We start from the raw sequence: 27,099 nt of genomic DNA on the forward strand, positions 1-27,099 counted from the left end.
ACGGTTCGTGGTGTGAAATCTGTTCCTGGACCAGCGGGCTGGTTTAGGATGGGTGGGCGGGTTTGTGCGCTTGTTTCAGGAGGCGGAGCGGCCCGGGCGGACGGGCGTCCCTCTCAAGCTGCTCTGCCCATCTTAGAAAGCGACACTGGACTAAACAAGTTAGCGAGAATTGGTGCTGGCGCTTTGCTCCACAGGTTATCTTTCTTTGAAAAAAAAAAAACAAACTTCTGAAACAAACGTTTCTAATCTGCGATAACTGAACAGGAGCGATAAACGACGGTGAGTAAACTAGCTAACAGTGTTCATTGATGTTCTGTCTGCTGTGGGAACGTTAACAGCCGTTAAACTCACGAAGAAGCAAAAAACCTGAACTGTAACGCCATGAAATGACAGCTGCCACAAACTCTGCTCACTTAATCGACTCATGGATGTGATAAAGATGTGAAGCTTTGTGAAGTTTGACAGTAAGTCTCAGGCTGCTGGTGTGTTTCATGCCACCTGTTGCACTTAGCAGCGATGTAAAAAGTCCAGAAACTGCGTCAACTCAAACTGCCGCTGTGTTTTCGGTTGTGTTAGCTAACTAATTAAGCTACTTTAACATTTTCCTCCAAAGCTCTGTTTGTTGTTTGTGATTTACACTGTAGTGTTATGATTTAGTTGTGTTTACAGTAGCTCCTGTACGCTCCTGTTGGATTTACCTGACGCTCCAGAGCAGTTAACTCCCCGTCTGTTACGTAACTTTCTAATATTTTCCCACAATGTAAATCCTCGCTGTTTTGAGTGACTTAAGCTCTTTCAGTTTTTACATTCACATTTTCAAAGCTCTGCTGTGAACTGATTTGACTTCTTCATGAAGTATGTGAGTCACTGCAGCTACACAACAGTGTCAGGGCTCTCCGTGTCCCAGAAAACTAAGCAGTTAACATGAGGAGATAAACATCTGCTTTGTTAAACCTGGACATAGAATGAACGCCCTCACAGATCAAAGTCGGGGCCTTGACATCCAACCTGTGCTCAGTGCTGACCTTTCTGCTATGCAGCGCAGAGGTCAGTGAAAGCACCACAGCCTCTATGAAAGACAGTGGGGCAACTCCTTTCGCAGTTAAACATATAATTGGTTTTGGATACACGTGATACTCAGGATGATAGAGTCTGTTGTGTCATCTTTGCTTTTCATCTGTCCTCGACAACACACTTCCTGCTGGACAGGACACCCTACCTTTATTTTCTTTCCTCCTGTGAAGCCTATAAGGCGTGAAGCTGACTAACACTGTCTAACTGAAGCACCAGGAACAGCCATTCATCGTACTCATCGACCTGTCAAAACCAAGTCGAGCTAAATTATTCTCGTGGTGCTAGGAACAGCAGACATGTATGACTTGTTGCAGAGGCAGGCCACCATACCTAAAATAAAGAGAACCTTTGCTAACATCATATGACATTTGGTGAATACATTTTTAAGAAATAAAACATTACCCTGCCATTACATGCAGCAAATACTGTGTATATATTTAACAAGATGCAGGATTGAGTGGCTTACCACATTGGCGAACCAGTTTCCTGGGGAAAGCCCTGAAATCTTCTATTAGACTACCATTTGGAAACTGTCATATAATAATCAAACAAGGATGTCTGTCGTTGGTAGAATAAATACATGACCTGAAATCAATTTGCTGAAAAATATTGATGCAAAAATTCTAAACCCAACATCCAATATTGTCGTAAAGCTGATTTTTGCTTTGAAACTTTGAAAAGAGCAGTGGTCTAATGCAAAACGGGACAAACAGTATGACAAAGTCTGCATCCGTTAATAAATGTGTATCTTCTTAAGTTACATATCGTCACATCTTCCAAATCTAAATGATGCCTCATTTTTTCTAAAGGGGCTTGTGTAGTCCATAGGACTATCTCTACCCATTTCATGCTAATGTGCTATATCCTGCTTTTTCCTTTGTTGTCTGTCTTATCAGTGTCCTTCCTCCAGGATCCCATCTTTGTGTTTCTTTGTATTTTAGCATCAGGTAGAATGGGATGCCATTAGCAAGGCAAACAGAAACCTGTTAAAACCCTTTGTCCAGTGAAACATATGGTGGCTGCTGATGGCTTTGTCTTCACCAGCTTCCCAGGCATAAATGTGTCTGAAGAACATTTAGCAGCTTACTTTAATATTTGTACACAGTTTGATATTTATTGCCAGCTGTGTTCTCACGACCGTGCTGCAAATCTGTCAACTGCGACAAGCCTCCCATTATTATAAATGTGACAAAAATTGAGCCTAATAAGATTCTGTTGTTCTCTTTTCATGGAATTTCCCATAAGCTTGTTTTCCATTTTACAGTGTCATTTACAAGGATCTACTCTGCTGTGTATTCATACACACACACACACACACACACACACACACACACACACACACACACATTCACTCTTTATCTGTTTCCCTCCAAAGTTGTGCAGTGATCACAGAGCTAACGCATTTTTCTCAAGGCCGACTGACTCATATTATGGTGTTATCTTTCAGTCCCTTTCTCTTAACCTGTTTAACCTATATCCTTTGTCATGCTTGGTAAACAGTCATTTTGTTATACCTTTTAGACACACGCCTGTAAGGCCTTTCTCAACACTGCCGGCTTGTTTTTGCTGTTAAAAAGAATGTGGCTAATATTGACTCATATTTTCAGAGATGTTATAGGTTCTGAGATAGTGAAGGCAAAGCAGGGAGCTCATTGTCTCATTTGGTAAGAGCACATTAGTCAAGCAGTTTGCCTGAAAATAACTCAGTGAGGAGAAAACAGAACATTAAGCTCACTAAAACAAGAAGGAAAAATGAAAATGGATGACATAAATAAATGCAGCAAGGCTGAGTGTTGAACTGGGAAACATTTACTTAAAACTGAATTATGCTGTGTCTCATCTCTGACTAATACTGCCTGTCTAAACCTTTGGTTACAGAGGTGGGTCGCCGTTTTTAGGGAGAGGGATTTATTTTCCTTCTGCATTCCTGATGGAGTCGTACAGAGTGACTGGCATTCCTAACAGTGGACCACAGCGGGGACATAATCAGCCATCCCGCCCCTCGAGGACCCACAGTAATGGAGCTGGTACATACGGTCTCAGCATCCGTGTCCAGGGTATAGATGGACACCCCTATGTAGTTCTCAACAACCAAGACAGGGGTCCTCAACCTTATGTTGACCCGAACACTAATGGGTACATCGACACAGAGGGCTCTTTTATTGAGAACTATGAGGAGTATGATTTCAGGGGAGGAAAGGAGGCTGGATCCAACAGCCCCTTCATGGAGTACAGGTCTCAGAAGATGATGCATTACACTCAAAATGGTGTTGCAGATTCACAAGGAAGGAAACCATCCACCCTTCTGAACTTTCAGAAGCACCCTGAGATACTGCAGCCATATGATCCAGAAACCAACTCCCTGAACCTTGATGGCTTCCACAGTTTGCCTTCAGATCCTCGGCCTGTAATTGAGTCTGGGCACCAGAGTTCCTCAGCTAAGTCTGTACCACCTTTCCACAGCAAGTCATCAAGCCTGGACCAGAATAAAGCTCCTGTGCAACAAGAGAAAAGGCAAATGCCGTCCCTTAGCCAGAGTGAGATGGCTCCCCCCAAGCCGAAGTCACAGCCTCCAGTCTTGACCAGGACACAATCACAAGTGGCAGAGCCACAATCCAAACCTCGTATCACCAACCTGAGTCCACCTCAGACCAGGCCAGGCTCTAAAACTCAGCAGCAGCCAGTGCCTCCAGCTCAGCTACAGCCCTCCACTGTGTCAAGTCCCACAAGTGAGCAAAGCAAGACTTCATGCAGATCCCCCAGCTCTATGAGCAGTGCCAACTCCAGCCTGGAGCGCACCCGTCGTGAGCCTGATGTCCTTCCTCTACGCAGGACTGACTCCAGTGGGCCAGTTCTTCAATCATCCTCCCGCTCACGCCACTCCTCCTCCTCTTCCATCCCTAAAACTATGGATGAACAGATGGATGCCCTGTATGCAGACACCATCAACCGCCATGAGAACCGTCGCTACATCCCTTTCCTCCCCGGTTCAGGCAGAGACATTGACACAGGCTCCATTCCTGGTGTTGATGAACTAATCGAGAAGTTTGATGGCAAAGATGGCAGCCACCAGCGCAGGGGCAGGTCGGGGCGCAGGAACAGGATCAATCCAGAAGACAGAAAGCGCTCACGCAGCGTGGATAGTGCCCTCGGTCTGCAAGATTGCTCTAGCTACCTGAACGAGTTTGGCCGGCAGAGAGGCACATCGATGGAGCATGTCCTGCGGCCCTCACAGCTACGGCTGCAGAAAACAGCCAGCGCTCAGGACTCTTGTCTCATGGCTGTAGATGGTAAGGCTATGTCTCATGCCACCAGCGCACCTGGCTCCCCCCAGAGTACCATCTCTAAAGGTGTGGGCTCCATACAGCCTTACAAAAAGCCACAGACTTGCTCCTCTGCAGTACCATTCAAGAGAAAAGAGAATGAGGATGGTGCCTCTTCAGCTGGAAAGGTTTCAACAACATTGCTGTCAACGTCATTATCTAAGCCTTCTTCCACTGTGGACAAAAAGCCCAGCACAGAGACGGATGCTCAGGTAAAAAGCCAGAGAACTGTAGCACTATAATTGGATCTTACTCTTGCAACCTGAAACGTCTTTGTTTTAACTTTTGTTTCATTTGCCTGACTTAATATCAGTATATTGTCCAACAGATGACCATTTGCACAGTTTTATCAAAATGTGGATCAGTTAAAGAAGAACACCTCATTAATATCTCCCACTTAATTTTCTGTCATTTCTAGGCGACACCTGATCTTCTGAAAGGTCAACAGGAGCTTTCACAACAAACACATGAAGAGACAGCAAAACAAATTTTGTTCAGTTACCTAAAGGATGGGTAAGTTATGTATATATGACTTTTTTTGTTCTAGCTTTTTGTTTTAGTTTTATTTGCTCAAATTAATAAAAGATTGTCATCAAATGTTTTTGAAAATGTTCTGGTTTTAATCCAGGGCTGTTGTTTGAATGATGAACGGAGTGTATTGTTCACCCTAAAGCCCAAATCCAACATGTTACACCATAAGGCAATGCATCATGGAGGCAGAGACACAGAGCACAAATGGTTTTTATCAGACTTGGACTGTTTGTGATAAAAATGAAGGAATGTTCTCATCTTACCCTCCCATCCAAGCTGCGAGTGATTCAGCTGTCTAGAGTTTGTTTTCATGCAGAATCCCACTTTCTGTCTCTGCTTTCTCTTTGCTGCAGTTTGGGGAATGAGGGGAAGATGTTCTATATGCTTGTGTAATCAGATACTTACACCCTGTCAGGCAAAGGCATGCTGGGTTAAAAGGTTAACTGCATTTCAGGTTTTAAAGGAGATAAAATCTAATGAGGTTTATGCATTCTTTGCAATCTGTTAATTAAGGTAGCAAGTCGACGTCAGGAATTGTTTTTGGAGGAGCAGACAAATGCCAGTTAGTCCATACTCTGGAGCAGTTGCTTTAGTCGTTGCAGTGAGAAACACTTTTCATATTTCTGCAGTTTTTTTTTTTTGCATGTGCTACAGACTTGTGGTAACATAGAATGAGAGCAGGAAACTGCTTGGGTGTGTCGGGCCACAGGTCAGGAGTCACAGGACAAAGAAAAGGAAACACAGATGGAAGTCCTAGAGCTGAAACTGAGCTATATTCCCAAGACCCAGAAGACAAACATTCACCAAGAGGGGTTATAAAGGTTTAATGAAAATCATCTGTATGAGAAGAAGAGATTTTTGAGTGTGTGTGTGGGAGGGTGGCTTTGTGTGTCAGCCTTGTAATTTATTGAAATGGTACAGTGGAATGATAAAAGTGCTGTAAGTAAAGTTTTTTGCATTCTGAAGTTTTCACTTTAACCAAAGGACAAATGTTGCTCTGTGAGTTGAGAAAATCCTCAGTCTTCAGTCTTTCAAACATCTGGCGATAAATTCAGAAATTCTTGGTTTTAAATGCTACAGACAGAAGCAGCTTTTTTTTTTTCTTTGGAGAAGTTGACGTTTAGGAAATTTAAGGTTTTTACTGACCAGAAATATGCTGTTGTTGACAGTTTTACTTTTTTAATCCCTGGACATAGCAGTGATGCCATCACAGAGAAAAGGCCAGAGGTAGAAACTTGGTGAAAATCTGGGCTTCTTAAAGTTATGTTTTTGTTTCAATAATAAATAATGTGAACAAAAATTCTGTTTGACTGTTAATGTTTACTGTATCATATAGTATAATATATTATCTAAATGCCAAGAGCCCATAATATTTTTTTTTCCTATGGTCTCTCGCAATGAGAGATGTTTATATCTGAAAGCATTAGAAATGGTAGTATGTCTTAACTACTGCGTGGTTGCTGCAACATTTTACCTCTGGTTCCTACTAATTAATTCTTCTGCTCATGTGCCTCATGGGTGTAATGAAGCTGCTTTTGCTGTGAGGTGACACATCAAAGCAGTATGATCCTTCCTGACCCTTTGTAAGCTTGGAATGAATTACACTGTTCCCAGAACAGTCTGGAATTAAGTCCTGATCCCCCCAAACACAGAGTTTTTTTTAAAAAAGTCTTCTGATAACCTCAGTGTGTTAACAGACCTGTGTGTCTGTGTGTCTGCAGAAGCAATGACAACGATGAAACGACGAAGAGAAAGGTCAACCTCGTCTTTGAGAAGATACAGACGTTGAAGTCTCGGGCCACAGCAAGTTCACAAGGCGACAGCAAAGTGAGACATTGTTATATCTTTGTAACCGTGCATTTGTTAAAGAATGAAATGAAACTAGATGAAATAGGTCCTGTTTGTTATCTGTTTTAATATGTCAGCCCTGTGGCAAAGGGGCATCTTTATGTGTTTTTTTGTTCCACATTCATGCTTTAGCTGACCATCAGTAAATGGGTGAGAAATGTGGGTTTGGATTTCAGCTTCCCAAAGTGAAGCCAAATTGACCCATATAAATTGATTTTGAAGGGGATGAAACCTGCCAAAAACATATTTGTGCCAATGTGTGCAAACATGATAACATTTTCAGTAAACATTAAATTCTCCCTTAATATCCTGTTTGATTGAAACTGCTGAAGAACGTTGCCAAAGCCACTAAATGGGAACATTTAAACTTGTGTGCATATTATTTCAGGCCCTGTTTTACTTTGCACGGCAGACACTGTCAGGTATTGAATATTTACTCTCCACATATCAATAAGAAATAACCAATGCCAAAACCTCTGTCTTCTGCCAGTCCCTGGACTTTGCTGCACAGGCCAAAGCTCTGCAGGAGCAAAATGCTGAAATGGAGAAAGAAATGGCAGACCTGAAAAGTCAACTTGAGGTAACTGCAGTTGTGCCTTTGACACCAGCCAGTTTTAGTTTGCATGTCAGTTTATTGCTGAAGCTGTTGTTTTTTGAGAATATTCTTTAATCAAGGGTTTGTGTGGAAAATGGATTGAAGGGATTACTGTTCATCTTGTTGACTTTATAGACATATTTTCTAGACTATTGAATTGTTAAAGCTTTATGCAGAAGTGCATATTTTCATGGACAGACAAAGAGAATAAACAGGCTAGTCTTCTTGAAACCTGTATTTCTGTGTTGTTTGGGTGCAGGAATTAAAAACACTGTTGTTTGCTTTGCATTAAAAGTTAATTAACTGTGTGTAATATTTGTGTGTGTCATCATAAGAAGAATCAGGCTGACAAGAGGACAGTAGCGGGTTTGAAGGAGCTGCAGCAGGAGCTGGAGCGGAGCGCCGAGGAGTGTAAGCGTCTGAAGGAAAAACTAGCCAAAACAGAGGGCGAGCTCCAGACCACAGTCGAAGAGTAAGTGCAGTGATCAACCTAAATGAATCAAGTAGCTAAGCTTTACTTAGCATTTCCAGAATGTTGTGTTGACTGTTTTAATGGTCATTGTAAGAATTTTTATGCCTCCCACACAGCAAGTTTCTTCAGATTTGATACAGATGTCCACTTGGGAGGATGAACTGAATAGACTGTGATGGTCAAAGGTTGCTGTGACCTCAGAAATCATGATTTAACCATAATTCAAGAGCTCATATTCTAAATTTAACAAAAGTTCATACAAATGTTTAATAGGACAAAATGATCATGTGATGGCATAATATTTACAGCAACAATTCAACTTAACGGTGACATGATGTTCTGTTAAAGCATTTTTTTTTGTTCATTATTCAACACCTTGACTGTACGAATCCTCTGTGCTGCTGGGTTGAAGAGGTGTGTGAAGCACTGTAGTCCACCACAAGCTGAGAAGCTGGTTTTGATGACATTTATCTTCAGGTGATTGTCGCTGCACTGTGTGATGAAGTCTTAATCAGTCACTACACACAACATGTAACTCTGGATGGACATGGATGTAAACTACAACTTGACTGGTACACGTAGGCATTCTTGTATTTACTTGTGTTAAACTTGTGTGTACACATACACTCCAGTGTACACAACCAGTGTTGTTTCTGGTGGGAAGCTGCTGAGGGATCACGTTCTTATCGCAGCACCATTGAGCCCTACTGGTTTGTTGGGGATTCTGCACAGAGGAAGGTGATAACAGGGAGGGATAGTAGCATAAACCCGGTTGAATCCCCCTGTTGTTGTTGTGGGAGGTGAAGTGAAGTCCTTTCCCAGGTCATAATAATCAGTAATGAATGATAATAATTAGCTTGATCTGTTAGTCATTAGCTTCATCATAGCAAACTTGACATTTCAATATACTGTCACGCTGAATCCAGTGTTGGATGTCTCAGTGTTGACAGGTACTGAAGTGGTTACCATGTCAGTTCCCTTGTCTTATTATACAGCCCATTGACTCTCCTCTGGTTTGTTGGGTTTATCTTTCATTATCCATTGTAATGTGTGCATGGTGACTGATTTACTTTTCATTCTGACAACACTAAGTTTCCAGCTCCATTTCCAACTCCTTTACCTATTAAACAACTACTGTTATTGTCCTCATTTCAGACTGATATCCAGAGTGTTGCCACTATCCAAAGTTTGCTGGTTTCATTTTAAGTTCTTAATATTTTAGACGGGAATAGCAGGACAATTGTCCGTCTTTTTTATTCGACTGTTGAATACTAATTTTTCTATCTGCCACTTATCAAAGTTTAAAGTTGAAATTTTGTTTCTCAGTTGATCATCATTTGTTGTTTCGGCTTTACTTTGTTTATTTCTTGAAATGAATGTTCCAATATCAAACATCACTTAGCTCCTGTGAGTCTGTTCTTCTTGTTTAACACAGTTTTAGGACATTTTTGCCTTTATTACACCATTGATAGTGAAGAGGCAGATAGAAGACAAGGGGGACAGGCTGGAATCATATCAGGGACGTTGCTGTCATATGTTCAACTACTGGTTGCTTCCCTCTTTGTCTAATTTTACAGCAGGAATAGATGTTCCCCTTCAGCCTACATGACTGTGTGGTGATTTGTTTGAGGTGCCTCACATCACTTATCACCCTCCCCCTCAGTGTTGTTGTGTAGAGGCAGTTTAGACATTATTGGTTTGCCATCGTTCGGGTATTCATTTGAACCTGTGCACTCCGTGGGCCTCACATTCAGACCCAGCACAGGTGCAGCCATTTGTATGTGCGAATTAAGCTGCAGGTGTGCCGGTGTGTATGTGCATATCTACAGTATGCTGAGTGCCTGTGCTGTGTTTTGACATGTTGTGTGGTTTGTCAGGCTGTTCCAGGTGAAGATGGAGAGGGAGCAATACCAGACAGAGATCAGAGACCTGCAGGACCAGCTGTCAGAGATGCATGATGAGCTTGACTCGGCCAAGAAGTCAGCCACTGATGGAGAGAAAGACGCCATTATGGCGGTAATGTGCAGTGTTCATTGCTCTAGAAAAGAATTTATTTTGTATTCTGTGTATTGAATAGTAAAACCTTGTGCGTAAAACAATATGGTCAAGTGTATCTCTGGAGTGAGTTAAGATTAAGGTGCTGTTTCACACTTTATTAAAAAGTTTAAACTTTATTGCATCCAGTGTAGAAATAAGCCTGTCTGGAGGAGGCTCATTGGTTTGTTACGTGTTATCCCACAGTATTGTACTGTATTGTGACAACATTTGATGTTTCAAAAAAAAAAGTTTCAAAATAACACAGAGTGCATTTTATTTTATTTTGCCTACAAATACTTAATAAACTAAATGAAAAAACAAGCAAGGAGATACAAGTGCTAGGTAGGTAGATAAATAGATAGATAGATACTTCATTGATCCTGAGGAAAATTAAAGATTGCTTGTTTCTTTTTAACAGTTTAATTAAGAAGTTTGCAGTGAGAAACGTCTCTGTAAACTATAGGGTCAAATGTAACTTTACTGCAAATTTTGCAAATTCTAAAGTTATGAAAAGCTGCCAATTTTTTTCACAGGACCTGATGCAGCTGAAGCTGGAAATGCAGGAAGTTCTCCTGGCCAAGGAGGAGCAGGAAGAGGTGCTGAGGAGGCGAGAGAGGGAGCTGACAGCTCTAAAAGGAGCCTTGAAGGAGGAAGTGGCCGCTCATGATCAGGAGTTGGACAAAATGAAGGAGCAGTATGAGAAGGAAATAAGCAGGCTGCAGACATCTTTGGAGGAGGCCAAGCAGGTAATCGGCCTCCATTTGTTTCCCCTCCCTCCCTCCTTCCCTCCCACTTTCCTCTGGTTTGTGTTCCCTCCTTCCCTCATTTCCTTTGCTCTTGCCCTCCCCTCATTTCTGAAACACACCCTGTCACAGAGGAGGGTGGAGATAAGCACCAGATCTGGGGAGCTGCAACTGTGTTTGTGTGTGTTTTCCATTGCAAGTTATTTGTCATCATAAGATGGTGCATCGCATAGAAGAACTATATTTACACCATGATCATGAGTTTCACATCTGTGACACTGAGTATCAGAATATTGAGTCACTGGTTTTAAAACAGACAGGATGTACTTTATCCAGAATAAGCTTGGCACTTCAAATTGGTATCACTGTATATATGTAGAACAGATGTGCAGGAAGAGCAGGAATAGGAGGAAAAGAGGTCTTGTTTCATTGGCCGTCTCCATAGGATTTGAAATTGAATTGAATACAAGATGTCAACATACAATTTGCATGGCAGTGAAAAGAGAGCAAGTAAAAATCTTGTTTTAGAGTTACATCATTTGACAACAAAATTCCACAGTCCTGCACTTAGCACACTACACTTTAGTCTCCTTCAGTATCTGTTACCTCAGTGCTGTCACTGTAGCCTTATGCACATGTTGAAAGAGCGAGCAGTTGACTTTTCAATATTTACAGAGTTCCTCCCACACTTCCAGTTATGCTTGTCTACGTATTAGAGTTAATCGTGGCTTGCAGAGAAATTAATGTTAAAGAGCGCAAACTTTCCAGTTTTTAATAGTGATGTAATGTACTGCATAAATAAGGTAGTTAATACACGTTTCAACACAGGATACGGTATTAACTTGGCGGTCATAAGTTGCCATACGTATTTTCAAATGACAGACATGGAAACTAAGTTCAGCCAAAGTTCACAAAGTTGCGCTGTGTCAACAGAACAAACTGTTAAAAGGAAAATGAAACACTATGTTACACTGTTTTGTGGCTAGTCATCTTTTTTCATGGGAAATCTATCTTGCCAGTCAAGTGTGGCGGCGTTTTCTTATCTCAGCTTGTTACTCTTGAGAGGAAAATTCTACATGAAGAGTGATGTTAGATGATAAAATTTAGACATTTATCAGTCTATTAAAATGTTAGGAGTTGCCTTACTGGCAAGGTCATTATTGTAGCGTAGTAGCAAGTCCTAGTTAAAGACTTAAACTTCTGAAAAGCTGCACCTCAGCATTTTATCTGCTGGTACCCTCCTTTCTGGAAATCAGTGTTTTTCTGCACCATTAGGAGACCAGTACCAGTGATGAACCAACCAAAAGTGAAAGATTAGGACATTTTCTGTGCAGAACAGAGAATTTATCAACTATTGTTTCAGAAATAGAGGAAGGAGAGTTAAGATGAAGCTTGCTTGGTAGGAGACAGGACACTGAAAGGACTGAAGACACATTGTTTTCAGTGGGTTGCTGAGTGACTCACGTGTGTCCTGTTTGTCTCAAAGACTGGAAGTTGTCCTTGTTCTCGGCTTCCTGCAGACCTGGTGGGGGTCCACAGCAGCGCTCTGCTGCTAACATCTATGAGCACATTTCCTTTTGTCAAACAGAGGTACTGCTGCCCCAAGGGAGTGTGTCTTCAGCGGTTTACCTTCTGTGTTTTGTAAACACATGGCAAGATGAAGTCATTGTTTGTGTTTCTTTTAAGATAACAGGGTTATCACTCAACAGAGCCTTTCATTTGCATCCTCAAATTAACGCTCTGTTCTCAGATCTGTGATGCATTTGCAAATGAGAGTACTGTGACCTATTAATTATTATTCATAATCATTAACTCAAATTTATTTGCACAATGGCACCATTTATGCATATGCTGGCAGTAGCCTGTGCTTCAGGTTGAGAAAGTCATACATTTAAAGGGAAAAGTGTTATCTCATGTACACTTTGTGTGAGGCTATAGGGAACTGTGCATCTTTTTATTTTTCTGTCCCCATGTCCAACCAAAATACTGCCTCCCCCCTTTCAGTGGCCCTGACAGTGACCAGAGTGGCCCATGCGAAGAAGAATGCTGCAAATTGGAGCACTAAATTGCTCTGTATACTGGTTAATTGCAGTGGCAAGCCATCACTAATCTAATGAACTGCCGTTCCTGAGTTGTGTTGTGTTGTCCCCTCTTCTTTCTGCGCTCTGAACGAGTGAGAGTAATTGCGGACCTCAGTCGATGATGAATGATGAGTTTGTTTCACACAATAATAGCAGCGGGGGTTGGGACATGCTGAATAAGTAGGTCAGTATGCTGAAGAAAAAGGGGATGCGTGGCTGACCCCCTGAAAGGAGCGGGGGGCCTGTTTTGTGTCTTAAATTGAAAGCTGCATTGTTGTTGTCAATGAGGTGAAATCTGTGGAATTTGGCCACACCCTCTTGAAATGGTATGAATTGCTTATTTTGAGCAGAACTTCGTAACGTTCAGCAACAAAAGATTGCTGTGCATCTGGAAGTGGATTTGATTTGATTTCATGTCAGCCATGTGCTGGTATGCAAAAAATGTGGAAAGATGAGGTGCGGTGAGTTGAGAGACGGGTTTGTTTCCAGGAATGTTGGGGTCACAGTGGAGAATGTGCACCCTGCAGACCTCCTTTTTCACCCAGTTTCAGCTCTGTTACAGTTTACCCGCTCCAACCTGCGGGAGAGGCTCAGATCTTTTCATTTCTACCTCTTCAGGGTGCTGCTGTTGCATCTCTGTCTCTGCAGCGCTCCAGATTCTCAGTGTTAGAGACTTTAATAGGTCTCAGCCATACTCTCCCTTCCTAACTGTAAAGACAGAGCCTTGTGCTTATCACACCACTTCCAGCTCTTGTTATGTTTCACCTACAGGCCAGAGCACAGTGTGTAGCATAGCCATGTTTTTATCACGCTCTCATCAGTAACCTCAATCCCAAATGCTGCATTTTTTCATTTCCCAACTCCACAGTTTCCACACAAGACTCCGCAGTGATCTCCCACTCAACTAAATGCAGTTCATTTTCAGGTCTCTGTCATTCTCGTCCATATCTCTGCGTGCCTTTCAAGTAATCTATGCCAGTGTGTGAACTGAAGTCTCACTGTCTGATCATCAAACTTACGTTGCCCAGAGAAGAGTTCCCCCCCGGGCTTGTTTTGAAAGTAAAGACTCCTGCATGAGTCTGTGTGTTTGATGATAGCATTACATTTTCTGGCGTAGCTTTAGGAGCTGATGGAGGAAGGAGACGCAGGGCAGCGAATGAGGAAGGAAATGATGGAGAGTTTCTGGATCTTGACAGAGAAGGCAAGGAAGGAATTAGCTGTTTATCCTTGCTGAAATATGGGGTCTTCAGACAGCTTTAATGATAACTTTGTAGATTGATGGCATTAAACACCCCAAAAACGGGAGCTAAATACTTTATAATTCCGTTCTGTAAATGTTGCTTCGCAGCCGTGTGAGGGTCGTGTTTGAGTGAAAGCCGTCAGTGGTCTGGATTTTTCATGTTTGTTGTTGATGTGGCGGTAGCCTAATCTGCCAAAAGAACCTGCAGGAGTCAGTTTAAATACACATCTCCTCTTGAGGTGACAAGAACATTTGAGAGTGGTACTAGTGGTAGAACTTGAGAATTTCCCTTCATCTAACAGTGCTTATAAAGACAGTCACTGTGAAGTGAACTGAAGTTGCAGGTGATTGTTCATTTTCCATTGTTTTGGTGTTCTGGATTCTTCTAATCCACATGAACATGAACAGTGAATCAGGATATGACAAGCGGCTTGCGTTTGAAATTACATTTTGATCTTGTCATTATGCTAGCTGACTGGTTCAGTACATGAATTTGGACTTTATTGTAAATGTGTTTGTTTAGTGTTCAGACTAACTAACTGTTGTGTTAGATTTGGATTTTGGGCATTACTTTCTCTCTCATTCTCAGCTTTATTTAAACCTTGTCCTCAAATCTTGTTTGGCCTGGGAAACTGGCCTCCCCTCATTGTCTTTGTGCTCTCTTTACTGTATCTTTGATTTCAATTTTGGCACTGCGAGACCTAGCTCAAGTCTGAGTCACACACATCACACATTGTAATTACTGTTATTATGTTTATGAGGTGGTACATCTTGTACAGTGCTTCACTCCATATGTTCTGCACGATCCAGTTTTACATCTGAGAAATGAGTTCAAAGCCGAGGTGAGAAGACTTTTTTAAAAACATGACATGAGGTCACGAGCTACAGTTTGATCAAATCCCAGGAAACTCAGAAATTTCTTTTAGATATAATTGTGCACTGACTACAGCAAGTGTCCTATTTCATGTTGTTTTTTGGCAGCCCTGAGACCTTGGAGAACCCCTCTCTGCAGCTCCAAGTCCTTTCAGGTGGTAGTGTGTTCAGTTTCTTTTTTTTTTCCTTTTTTTTTTGAATTTGTGGTTTCTCTTATTTTGCAAGCTATCTGTGCTCTGATGAAGCACATCAAACAATGCTATGTCTTATTCATATGTTTATATGATGATTACAGTTGTGGGCGTAGTTGTCAGCAAATAGTGTTGGTGCTGTTGCAGCTGACACTTAAGGAGGACTTACGAAAAGGTGATTTATTTATTTATTTAGGAAGCTATTCTATTAAATGATTTTTTTATTTATTTTAAACGATCAGTGTCTCTTGGAGCACCTGCATGGTTACAGTCTCGCTGTCCTCTTTAAATCCCAGGTAGAGCCAATCACGGCGGCAAGCTTGCAAATTGGCAGTGCACAGAGACTCTTTTAAAAGCAGGATTCAGTTTCCATTTCTCCAAGGACATGACAAGATTTGATTACCGTCCTTTTTGACCAAAGAGATGCCAAATCTTCTCAGCTGTCACGTTTTAATTTCTACTTCAATCCTTCCTTTCAGTCCATGACAGGCCTTCTGTTCCAGTTAACCTCAGTTCTTGGTACCTTCTTTTATGTGGAATCCTGTTCAGGCTTCTCCACTGAAGTTTTCTTGATACAAGTGTTACATTCATGTAATTTGACACCTTACACTAAACAATTTGTACTCTGAATGGCCTTGAACAGTTTTATGTTATTAAGTCATGTTTGGACATGTGACTCGTTTTCAAGGGCAACAAAGGCGTTTTATATTTGTTAAAATGCTTCAGCTGCCAAAACCCACAATAAGGAAAAACTATCTAAAAAGTCACTGTGTTTCTGGTTTGTCTATAGACAGATTTAACAGGAGTTAAAAGGCTTATTGTAGATTGCTATGCATTTTTTTAGCATCCTTGCAAAGCTCTAATCTCTTTGTTATGACTGGACCTGTCAGGGCGGGAAGTAATAACTTTTCTCTGAGAAGCCAATTAGAAACCGATCATTAAAAATAATCATCTCCGCTTACTTTTTTAAAAGCGTGAATGTGTAACAACTTTGTAGCATGCAGCTGATGAATGTAAGATTTAGGATTTCTATTGGCAACTATAAACATTTGTGATAGTGCAGAAACAGCAGGTGGCTGTTAAAACTATCTTGTATCAGGAGAACAGCGTGCAGGTGATGGTGAGCTGGAGGTTATGGTTTTGCAACGACTGGCTTGAAATCATAGAGACACACATATTGGTTTGTAAAACCAGAAAGTTAAACGAAAAGATGAAAGCAATATATGAAATGTGTGAATGAGGTGCAGTCTTACCACACGGGGAAGATGGAACAACCAAGAGGCTGTGAATGTGTGACTGAAGATTGACAACAGGAAGAGCAGCGAAAAGAGAGGGAATCCACCAGTAGTAAAAGAAAGAGGAAATGTCAGAGCAAATACTGCTTATGGAACATTTGGAGACGCCTCTTTTGGTATTAGCCAGCCAATTTGTCGTTGTTGCTGTGGGCCAGTTTTTGTAAAGGAAATCAGATTTAGAGTGTTTTTGCAGCTGCTGTAGGAGGAAGTCATGTGTTTCAATGCATTCTGGTTTTGAATATGTGCAGCTGAGTGCACAAGTGCAATCAGAAGCAGCTTTTCACTTGACAGAGCATAATGCATCTGTCCACATCTGGGAGAATACTGACTGTGTGTGTGAACTGTTGTTTGTTGCAACATACATGAGCAGAGAGTTGTCTAGTGGGCTTGTGACGGCTGCTTCCAAAATGATATCAATTAAATCCAATTTAAATAGTGAGTATATTGTATCATGCATTACATGAAGCTTGAGAAGAGAGATTATTTTCCTGTTTTTTTGTTTTTCTCAACATTTTATTTTTTGTTATGTTAATTGCTGCTCTGTTTGGTTAGAGAGAAAAAAATGGTTTGAGAGTTAACCAGATGGTTGAAGTGGGACAAGAACACGTGGAAAAACAGTTCCAAAATGTTTGCCTTGAAAGAACAAAAGAAAACAAGTGTAGAGCAACATCAGAAGAGGAGAGAGAAATTACAATATGTTAGCAGCTGCTTTTGTGGACACTAGCTCTCTGTACAAAGTCATTCTGAATATTTAAAAATGTCCTAGCTACTTTACTGCACTACTCATAGTGTTGCATTTGAGATTGTTACGTGTTATACTTGTATTATTTAAGTGATTAATCTTGCTGACATTTATTAAAGTTACTGTTTTTAGTTCATTATGCTTGGTTGTGGATGTCCATTGCTGGTCTCTTGCAGCCATATTTATTTTTAGACTATGAGCTCTTTTGTTCTGCTGCAAGCAGATTTGTTAGGAATAACCGGCAGAGCCAAGATTTCACCACAGCACACGACCTGGGACGCATTCCTCACTTCCAGCATTTGTGCTATTCTTCAAAGACTGCACAAAGTCAGTTAATGTGCAACTTTAAACAAACAATTTGAGCACACACGAGCACCCTCTTCAAACTTTGAGTTTTGGTAGATGAAGTTAAAAGAGGACTAGTGGTTTGATATTAGTACATATTTTCCTGTGATATTATATAAGTACTCTGAAGTCAGCTTGTGCGTCAGTCTCTTTATTAAATGAGTATTTAAAGAGGTGGTAAAGAATTGCACTAAATAGACAGTGTAAACAAATCATTGTCAGATAGCTGATAAAATGGTTGTTTTGTTAGTATTAATCCTTCAATGATTGTTACACGTGCTTAAACACTTCTGATGAATGATTAACTTTTTGTAGTAGTGAATAAGAAAAGACAAACTGAAAAGAGAAACTGAAGAGCTAGTCTTCCAGTTGGTAATATTAATGGTTTTTGTAAAGGTGACATTTTGTCTTACAGTCTTTTCACAAGCTTTTTCAACAAGTCAACACACTGCATCCCCTGCTGCTTCCTCTCACAGACAGCTGCAGCCTCTCCCTCCCTCTGCGACTTTGCCCATGTTTTTAACTCCTATGACCCAGTGTGGGAAGTGGGACAGGCCTAAGACGTGCGAAGGCTGAATTTGCTGTGTATGTTGTTAAAATGGAGCACTGACACATCTTATCAATGCTTTTATTATTGTAGTGAAAGCTGTTTATCCCCACATCCCACCCAACCCATTTTTCCATTCCTGAGCCTCCACCCTCGACACAATGACATGGTGCAATAACATGGATTGCAGAATATTTCACAGTTATTATTACACAAATGTTAATGTGAAACATCTAAAAAAAGACTTTATTGCAAAGGTTACTTAATAACAATAATGATGCAGATTTCAGTCATTTTAGTTTGAAGGCCAGTTAGCAGAATTTGTTTGCTAAAACAGACACTTTAATAAGTGAATTTTCAATGCAATGTGAGGAAATTGCTGTAACACAATATAACTCACGGAACCAGATTGTCTGGGCCCAAACGGCAGATGCAACCGTAAATTTATTTACCTTCAGGGGAATAATAAAGTTCAGTTTGTGTTGAAACTGTTTTAGAGAAGTGTTGATTGATTTTTGGAGAGGTGCTGAGAAGTAGAGCTGCATTTACAGAGAGTTGGTTCTAACTCTCTGGTCGCAGTTTTTCATTACTATAAAATCTGTGAAGTTTTCTTTTTCTACGGTTTGTCATCAAACATGAATTCTCAGGTGAAAGGTTTCAGGTATGGCAGTGTTCAGTCTGTACAGAGCTTCTTGCTCCTGTCACTAAATGAAATGACCCAGCGAGGCAGACATGAGGGTGGCTCTGTGGTGACAGGGGAAACAGGTCTGACTGGCCTGCTACCACTGAAGCAGGGAGGCATCTGTCACCTTTCCAGTGCAGGAGGTTCCTCTGTTCACGCACAGTGACGACATAACGAGGTGACCGGCGAGTGCCTTTCACCTTAGTCACAAAGAGTGTCAAGGGGTGAGGAGTAGTAGACTTTGGATTGCTGCAGAAATTAAAATTTACATTTGTAAATAAGTTACCTCCTTTTGCTTGCTGGAGTTAAAATCTCATGATAGTTAAAATCCGTCCTTGTTTCTTTCATGTGCTTTTTAAACGGGGCACATGTAGGTTTTCTGCTGACATATCAATGTCAATATCAGTCCACACACACACACACACACACACGTATACACATACACTGTGAAACAGTAACCATAGGTGAGGTGCGAGCATACCTCACTGTACTGAGACTGAGATGAACAGGAAATTGACAAACCAGTTTCCTAACATTCCATGTAAAAATCTTGTTTTCAAAGAAACATTTGCGAGACATTTGTCAAGTGCTGTCACTCGTTAGAGGGTTGCCATCACAACTGAAACCTGTTATCAGTCGTATGGATTGAGTCATGTGGTTGTTGTCAGTTTTCTTTCACTCCATCTCCCCCTCCCACACAGACATGTGTTTTTGTCTGTCTCCCGTTCGTCCTCTTTTGCACAGCACTGCACCTTGAAATGTCAGCAATCTGTTCATTCACAAATTTGCGCACCGGTAGACACGTCCCTTCACAGCAGTATATGAAGTGGACTAACTGTAACTGTAGTGACACAGGAGACTGTCAGATCTGCCTTAATGACCTGTTCACATTGTGTGGCCCTCAGTAAGCAGATGTTAACGAGCTCAGATTTAATTGCCTTCATTTGTGGTTTGTTATAAAGTGTGAGAGAATGAAAGGAGTACATTGTTACTCTAGGTCTCCACAGCAACAAAATTCCAGTGAAAAACTCAGCACTTCAAACAGCTTTTTGTTGCATGAGTCTCAAACGTTCCATCGTGCATTTTGTTCCGCTTTCTGTTGAGTGTCACAGACTCCTGCCTCTTTTGTACTGAATCCTCGTGTCCTGTTCTGATCTGCAGAGCAGCGCAGCAGCGGTCCGTGAGAAGGCTGAAGTCGAGGCAGCCAAGGGTACAGTGGAGGGCCAAGTAGGACGGCTTTCTCAAGAGGCTGAGCGGCTGCGCAGGCGGGCACAAGAGCTGGAAAATGAGGTGGCCAAACTCAACCGCATCATCGACGAGGCCAAACTACAGGAGAGCAGACTGGGGGACAGAGTCGGCCGACTGGAGGTGTGGGGTTTATGTCTATAAGGTCACAAAAAATACAGCTGATACTAGTTTTATTAAACTGCTGTTGCATATTACACAGCGTTAAAGACTTATGTGTCTACTTAACAGCGAGAGAAAAAACAGCTGGAAGAATCTTTGGCTGAAATTAAGGAGCAAGAGGAGGAGATGTCACGTGCCAATCGAGCGTTGACCGTTCGATTGGAGGATGTGCAGGTGAAACTAGCAAAGCTGTTCAACGCTGCATGTGCAAAAATGTGGATCCCTTTCACAAGCACAGTTTGACATCCCTAATATCTTGTCCTTCCATAGAGAAACTTGAGCAAACTGAGCAGTGAACACAAGGAGTTGGAGGAGAGGTTACAAGAGGAGAGGGCTCAGAAGGAGCAGTTCAAGAACATGAAGAATGACATAGAGGAAGAGAGGAGGTTGCTGGACCGCACAGTGGAGAAACTCCAAAGGGAGGTGAGTGCACTTGAGTATATAAGACAGAAATACATTTCACCAAATGCTCACCATTTTTCCCCTTTTTTCAGTAAAAATCTGAGTTGTAGTTATTTAGTAATAAGTTATTTTAACAGTGAAGAGGCCAACTGCTCCAGTCCAGAGAATGTTATTTTTCTCTGGAAGAAAAGAAAATGCTCTTCAGCAACTGTTGAGCATGCAGAAAGGGTACGTTAAAAGCTTAATTAAGTTGGGCTTGTTGATTTAAAATACCAACTGGGAGAATTAGTAAAAACAAGGATGCTTGAAGAACATTTTCTTTTCACCATTGAAGGATTTCACTTCTGTTTTTTAGAATTAAGAGATTTGAAAGGTTCCTTTCCAAGTTCTTTTTTTTTCCATCCTTCTGTCTTTGACCTGTGCCTCATCTCAATGTGTCTGCAGATGAATGATATTGTGGATGCGTCACAGTCATCCACCCTGGAGCTGCAGGAGCAGATTGACATTTACAAAGAGAAGAACCGTCGGGAGCTGACGGAGCTGCAGAGACTTCTGAAGGAGCGAGGACAGGAGCTGGAGAAATACCTTCTGGCTACCAAAACCCTGCAAGAAGAGGTACAGTTGGCTCCATGAGACCCGTCTAATGTAATGGGCACAGATTTGAATGCTGACACTGCTTTCATGAAGCGAGTGGTCAGCTCAGGGCCATCATTAGTCAGGCCAGCCGAGGCCTCCCATGCAGAATAGCAGATGATGAGCCATTGTTCTGACTCAACCAGTTTAACCCCCTCTTTTCAACATCATACTCTCCTTTCAGAGAGAGATGTCATCGCTTAGGTATTTCTGCTCCCTGCTGCCCTCTCAGACCCAAAATATAATATTAAAGTGAGGGCACTGGGCTGAGTGAAGCCGCAGAAGACCTCTGTTCTTTATGAAAATGAATGTTTACGCTCGGAGTGAGAATTAAAATGGAAATGTGGAGAATTTCTTTATAATGCTTTGATGTGTGGCCGTAACACCATAATGGTGAAACTTGTGGTCACTCTGCATTGTTTGTATTCAGCTAACCCCTCTCTGTCAGCACTTTGGAATGTGAGGCATGTTTTTTGTTGAAGGAAGAAGAAAGAAATAGATGAATGTGAATAATTTATGTTAGAACGAGGGTGACTTATTTTCCTTTATTTATCTATCAAACATTTATCTAACAAGGTGTGGCAGTTAAGATTGTATTTATGGTGACCACACAGAAACAGTTTAATCGTTCAGCAAAAGCAGAAATTCTTCAGGACATTTAGATATATTGTCACTGAGGGAAGTAAGGCCACAAGCAAAAACAAGCAGTTGTAATGACAACAGCACTTAAAAGAGCAGTGCTCCTTTTTCACGTTAGCATCCATCTGCAGTTTCCTGAGACCGTGTGAGTTACAGGGTTATAATTCACTGTCTTACTGTCAGTTTTTATGCTTATTCAGACCCAAAAGCAGCAAGTGTAAAACGCTAAATGTCTTTGAAGGTGTGTTTTGACTCTTCTGTGAGTGATGGACCGATGTTATGATACTGATATGTAGCAAGAATATATTTTGCTGTTTTTTTCAAATATAAACCCGAAACTTTCTGTTTGAGTGAATTTAGAGTGCTGATGTGGGATGTGGTCCTGTAAAAACAAAGAATATACTGTATAATAAGTCAACCATATGTGGGTGACCACTAGTGGTGCTATGAAACAATGTTTAGACTTGCACGCTTGGACAAAATCACAGGGTTGATGTGATGCAGGTTTCTGTTGACTTGACAGGGAGTTGTTGATGGAATGTCCCCTTAAAGGAAGCTTCCAGTTAAGAAAGACAAGACGATGACTGTTAACAAGCACATGCAAACAGTGCAGATTTATAAAATAAAGGGTTTGCATGAGGTAGGAAATGCATGCAGCATGTTTGTTATGCCTTAGGGATACACACAATGTACCCTAACTCTAACCCTGTAAACAAAATCGTGTCTGTTTATAATGAAAAGTCCACTGGGTACCTTTTTAATAGAGGTTTTGGCAGGCTGTTTTGAGATTTTGAGCCAAGAGGCTTCCTAGCAAAGGAAAGAGAATTAACATTTTCTTCGCTGAGATGAATTTTCTACTCTAACCTTTGGGCACCTTATTTGACAGGCTTAACATGCTGCCACTTTTACTGATCAGGATGTTCCTGATATGGATTTTTAGCTGGACATGTGCTCGTGACTAAAGAATATATGTAGGGATAAGGTCAGCATCCTTTTTCCTGCCTTCATCCATGGTGGTGTATCTTTGTGCAGCTGGTGTACAGGAAGAGGAGGATGTCAGGGTTGTGATATCATTGTTGTGAAAGCTGTGCTGGCAGGATTCATATCCTCCTCCTACTCCCCCTCCATCTCCCGAGAAAGTGATTGCTCCGGACTGGGCCTAGTGAGTCCACTTTTCCAGCTGCTCTCAAATGCCCCGTTCATCTCCACCCATGTGAACTTGGAGGACTATCACTAAAATTACAGGTGTAGGCCACATACGTGCTTCTTTTTTTTTAAAAGCCTTTCCTTTCAAGAGCCACCTGGCCAAGAAGCCAGAAACCAAACAGCAGTAAACCATAGTAGGTTTCATTAAGTAGATCTGCTTTATTCATTTGTTAATTCAGTAAATTATTCATATCTAAACTGGTGTTGTTGTTATTTGAGGCCTTAGAGAGGATGCACGATTACCCCATTACACCTATTACTATGTCTTTGTATGTTCAGCTTCAGCTCCATGGCTTAAATTAGGTCTTACTTAAGTATTTACATGATGAAATATGGAACAGTTCTGCACTAATGGCCAAATATGTTCTGGGTGAGAAATAAAGGCAGATGATGAATTTTCATTGTCTGAGCATTAAGCAGTGGGGGCAATTTTCCAGCTGTGGGGGGCACTGCTGCTGAATGAACAGAGGGGGGAAAACACTAGCTGCACTGGATTCATTAGTCACTCAGGGAACCATATAATAATTTCCCTAAGCAGCAACTACTTGATAAGAAACAATTTGACATACTGAAAAAGGAGATGGACTTTTCATCAGGAAGGCAGGGTTTAATCCACACATAATGCAGACGTATTGTAACACGCTGAGTCCGTTAATAGGACGCTAGACCTGTTTCATTGATCTTTAGGGCTCCTGCATGCATCAAAAAATATTCTCTGTGGTCTAAATATTTACAGCATACAGGACAATAAAATGTGTTCGTAATAAGCAATGACGTTTAAGTTTTTCAGGTGTTGAATTATGTTGATGTTGTGTTTCGTTTTAGTTATCACACCAGGAGGAGGACATGCGGCGCTGTCAGAGGGAACGAGACGAGGCTCTGCTCAGGGAGAAGGCACTGGAGGAAAAGGTCCACGATCTGGAGGTGGAGGCTGAGGCAAAGGCCAGTGCTAAAGATGACAAAGCTCGACAGATCAAACTCATGGAGGTACATCATGATTGAAGTAAAGCCATTTGTGCAGGTTTTGTGATTAGCAGACATGATAAGAGACCTCATGACAATCATTTAGGATATGTGAACATTTTTAAACCTCAGTTGTCAGTGGTTCTCCTGCATATTGATAGAAAGTTGATTAGGATATCGACACTCACTAACTGTACAGATGTAACCACTCTTGGTTTTGCAGGACAGGATTGCTCAGCTGGAGTTGGACCTGGAAGAAGAGCGTCAAAACGGAGACCAGATGATAGACAGGATAGACCGAGGAAGGGAGCAGGTACAATGCTTGCACACACACACACATTCTCAACACAACACATTCTCATTATTGGTGTTCACCTGTGTCAGTGACCTGCTGTCCATGTTCACTTCAGTTCACACAGACGTGTCTCTGTTCCATCTCAACTTGTAAATGATAACCAGATCTCCTGTTTGCTTTGTCTTCCGCCTCTAACATCATGACCGCAATCACTAATCTCTGAATGAAACCAACATGTGATCTCCACAAAACAATCTCAGGTCTGAAATACACTCCTGAAAGACTCAATTCACATGATTCACATGCGGATTGGTGGGTTGTATTAATGCTCTCTCAGGTGAGTGTGAGTGTGTATGTGTGTGTGTGTGTGCATGTGCATCTTTATATATAATACGCACACTCCACAAATTCCCAGTTTATTTCTGGTCGGAGTAAAGCCGACGGGTTATTGCTTTGTAAGATGATCTTGCATAATCATTCAAGTTGGCGGCCTGCCGGCGTGGTCTGAGAGCGTCTATCCAATTTTCATGCATCAGCCACAAAAGGCCCTTCTTAATGCACCACCCGAGCCAAAATATGCATGCTGCCAAATGCCTCAAGTTTTCAGGTTGCCGGGTTCACTTAGAAATTATGCTCAGTAACTTCATCTCAAGAACAAATCCAGCTCTTGTGCTTGAAGTCAGTTTTTATATTCTCGCAAGCAAATGCTCCAGTTTTTCTTCCTCGCTGATAAAGCTGCTGACGGAGGCACTGTAAAGCAAGATTTAGATAAAGTACATGTGCTTTAAGGATTGTTGTTTGTTTATGGGGGAGTGCTTAGTAATCAGAGAGAGGATGTCTGTGCTAGACTTTTTGAAATAACACTGCATTTTATTGCAACCCTACTGATTTAATACTTTATATTTATAGTACGGTGGCACCTTTGCAACTCCAAACTATGAGCTCCCAAAGACAGACCTGTGAGATTTGGCTTCGTTTGCAGGTTCCTCTCAGTCTGGAACTGACATACATTCAAAGGCTGTAGCCAAAATTTTAAACTAATGAGTGTAGCGACATTAAGAGAGGCTTATTGTGGCTGAGTAGAGTATTAAAATTTGCTTTAAATGGTTTCCCTTTTCAAAAATTCCTGTCGGTGAGAGAAGAGCGGCATTGGTTCAGTGTGAGGCTGAGGTTGACTGACAAGGCAACACTTGAGCTTTGTGCAGTCAGAGTCGAGTCGGTTGAGAGCTTGTGGTGTGTGTGTGTGTGTGTGTGTGTGTGTGTGTGTGTGTCTGGGTGGGAGAGAGAGCATGTACGCACACACTTGCATGCGTGCCGGTGCGTGCTGGTGTGTGTACTATAATGTCTGTGGGGAGAAGAAGGGTGGGGGTGTGGGGATCTATGGCTATGGGGTGGAGGGGTGGTGGGGTTGCAGCAGAGGCAGCAGGAAGAACACCTGCGTCTCTCCTGGCACCAGGTGCTCCTCTCCTGTCTAAATGAGAGTAATCTCCCCTCTCCTCTCCTGCCGTCTTTCACAAAGCAGATTAGTTTCGCTGTATGTTCCAGTCCGCTGATTCAGCTCCCTCAAGCACTGTGCTGGGTGCACCAGTTATAGGGGCCATCGTTCATCGGAGCAGCCCACTGTCACCCACTAATTGGCATAAAATATCACCAATTCTAAGCTCCCCTCACAAAGAAAGAACCATCACCACTGTATCGATTAGTTTTCATCCCTGCTTCTTTTGAAGTAGGCTATCTCTGAGCAGTCGTGTTCACGCAGTTAGGCCTCTGTGAGTTGATTTCATGTTCACTGAATGGATATATGATGACACCAGATTACTGTTAAAGGAGTAGTTTGAGACTTGGGGATGTACAATTATACACTTTCATGTCAGGAGTTGGATGAGGTCATCTATACTGCTCTCATAGCTGTCCCTTGAATATAAGGCTATTATCCATCTATTTTAGCGTAAAGGTCAGATACAGGGGGAAATGGCTGGCTTGGTAACCAAATCTGCCTGCTAGTACTTCCAAAGCTTGTTCATATAACAGTGTAACCCAACTTTTAATGTTCTTCAGCTGTTGTACCTGTAAGATGTTAATCAGAGAACTTTAGAGGTGCTGGTGGGTGGATTCTGTTATCCAGACTTGCTACCCCACCCCCTTTTTATTTATTAATATTAAGCTAAGCTAACTGCCTGCTGTTCATAACCTTGTATTTATGGTATTGAGCTTGGCTTTCAGCAAGAAATAAAATAAGTGAATTAAGTGAAATGTTAGACTGTTCCTTTAATGATGTAAATCAGCCACACAGACAAAAGTGTCCCCAGGTTTAAAAACTATTTAAAAAATATTTTATATACCCTCTGACACACACAGTCATATTTTATTTACAGAAGCTACTGTCATTAGGTTTTATTTTTCCAATGAAACCTGGTGTCACAGAATTTACATGAAGGTCTCGAAAAGTGGAATGCAGCCAAACAGGAAAATCCAGTTCACCAATTAAGTGAGGCCCTTTGAGCATTAAGTCTTCTATTGTTTAGCATTTTGACTCACTGCGCGCTGTGGTGGTTTCTGTTGCCAAGTGAGACTCAGGCAGTATCTGATAATAATTGTCATCAGACTGTGTGGGACTGCAGCGATGACAGTTTCTGGACTCGGCTTGACAGGTGGAGCAGATGAGGAATGAACTCCTGCAGGAGAGGGCTAGCAGACAGGACCTGGAGTGTGACAAGATTGCACTGGAGAGACAGGTACACACTCTCCTGTCTGGAGGAAAACAACTACACACACAGTGGTACTCAACAAACGCACGACAAAACACCAGCTCATTTCATCCATATATCATTCTGCCATTTTCATTTGATTGTGTCCTTTCTCACATCAATTTCCACTTCGTTTTTGATACACTGACATGATTTTGATATAAACGAAGATTAGCCCAGTTAATCAC

The 27,099-nt window shown here is 41.6% G+C and overlaps 1 protein-coding gene across 3 annotated transcripts in view; it reads left to right on the forward strand.

Annotated features, from left to right (window-relative positions):
• The window catches only part of cgnl1 (cingulin-like 1), a 30,075-nt gene continuing 2,976 nt past the window's right edge, over positions 1–27,099 (forward strand). The window contains exons 1-15 of one of the 3 annotated variants that reach the window (XM_046386410.1): positions 1–279; positions 2,953–4,609; positions 4,816–4,910; positions 6,650–6,755; positions 7,267–7,356; positions 7,710–7,843; positions 9,721–9,859; positions 10,414–10,626; positions 19,781–19,987; positions 20,096–20,200; positions 20,297–20,449; positions 20,873–21,043; positions 23,732–23,893; positions 24,093–24,182; positions 26,816–26,899. In XM_046386410.1, the coding sequence (XP_046242366.1) occupies positions 3,005–4,609; positions 4,816–4,910; positions 6,650–6,755; positions 7,267–7,356; positions 7,710–7,843; positions 9,721–9,859; positions 10,414–10,626; positions 19,781–19,987; positions 20,096–20,200; positions 20,297–20,449; positions 20,873–21,043; positions 23,732–23,893; positions 24,093–24,182; positions 26,816–26,899 (3,354 nt within the window). In that variant the 5' untranslated portion in view covers positions 1–279; positions 2,953–3,004. Of the gene's footprint in view, positions 280–2,952; positions 4,610–4,815; positions 4,911–6,649; positions 6,756–7,266; positions 7,357–7,706; positions 7,844–9,720; positions 9,860–10,413; positions 10,627–19,780; positions 19,988–20,095; positions 20,201–20,296; positions 20,450–20,872; positions 21,044–23,731; positions 23,894–24,092; positions 24,183–26,815; positions 26,900–27,099 lie in introns of all 3 variants that reach the window. The other 2 variants (XM_046386418.1, XM_046386401.1) reach the window with 2 other exon arrangements.

This window comes from Scatophagus argus, chromosome 1, assembly GCF_020382885.2.
Source record: "Scatophagus argus isolate fScaArg1 chromosome 1, fScaArg1.pri, whole genome shotgun sequence".
NCBI classification, from domain to species: domain Eukaryota; kingdom Metazoa; phylum Chordata; class Actinopteri; family Scatophagidae; genus Scatophagus; species Scatophagus argus.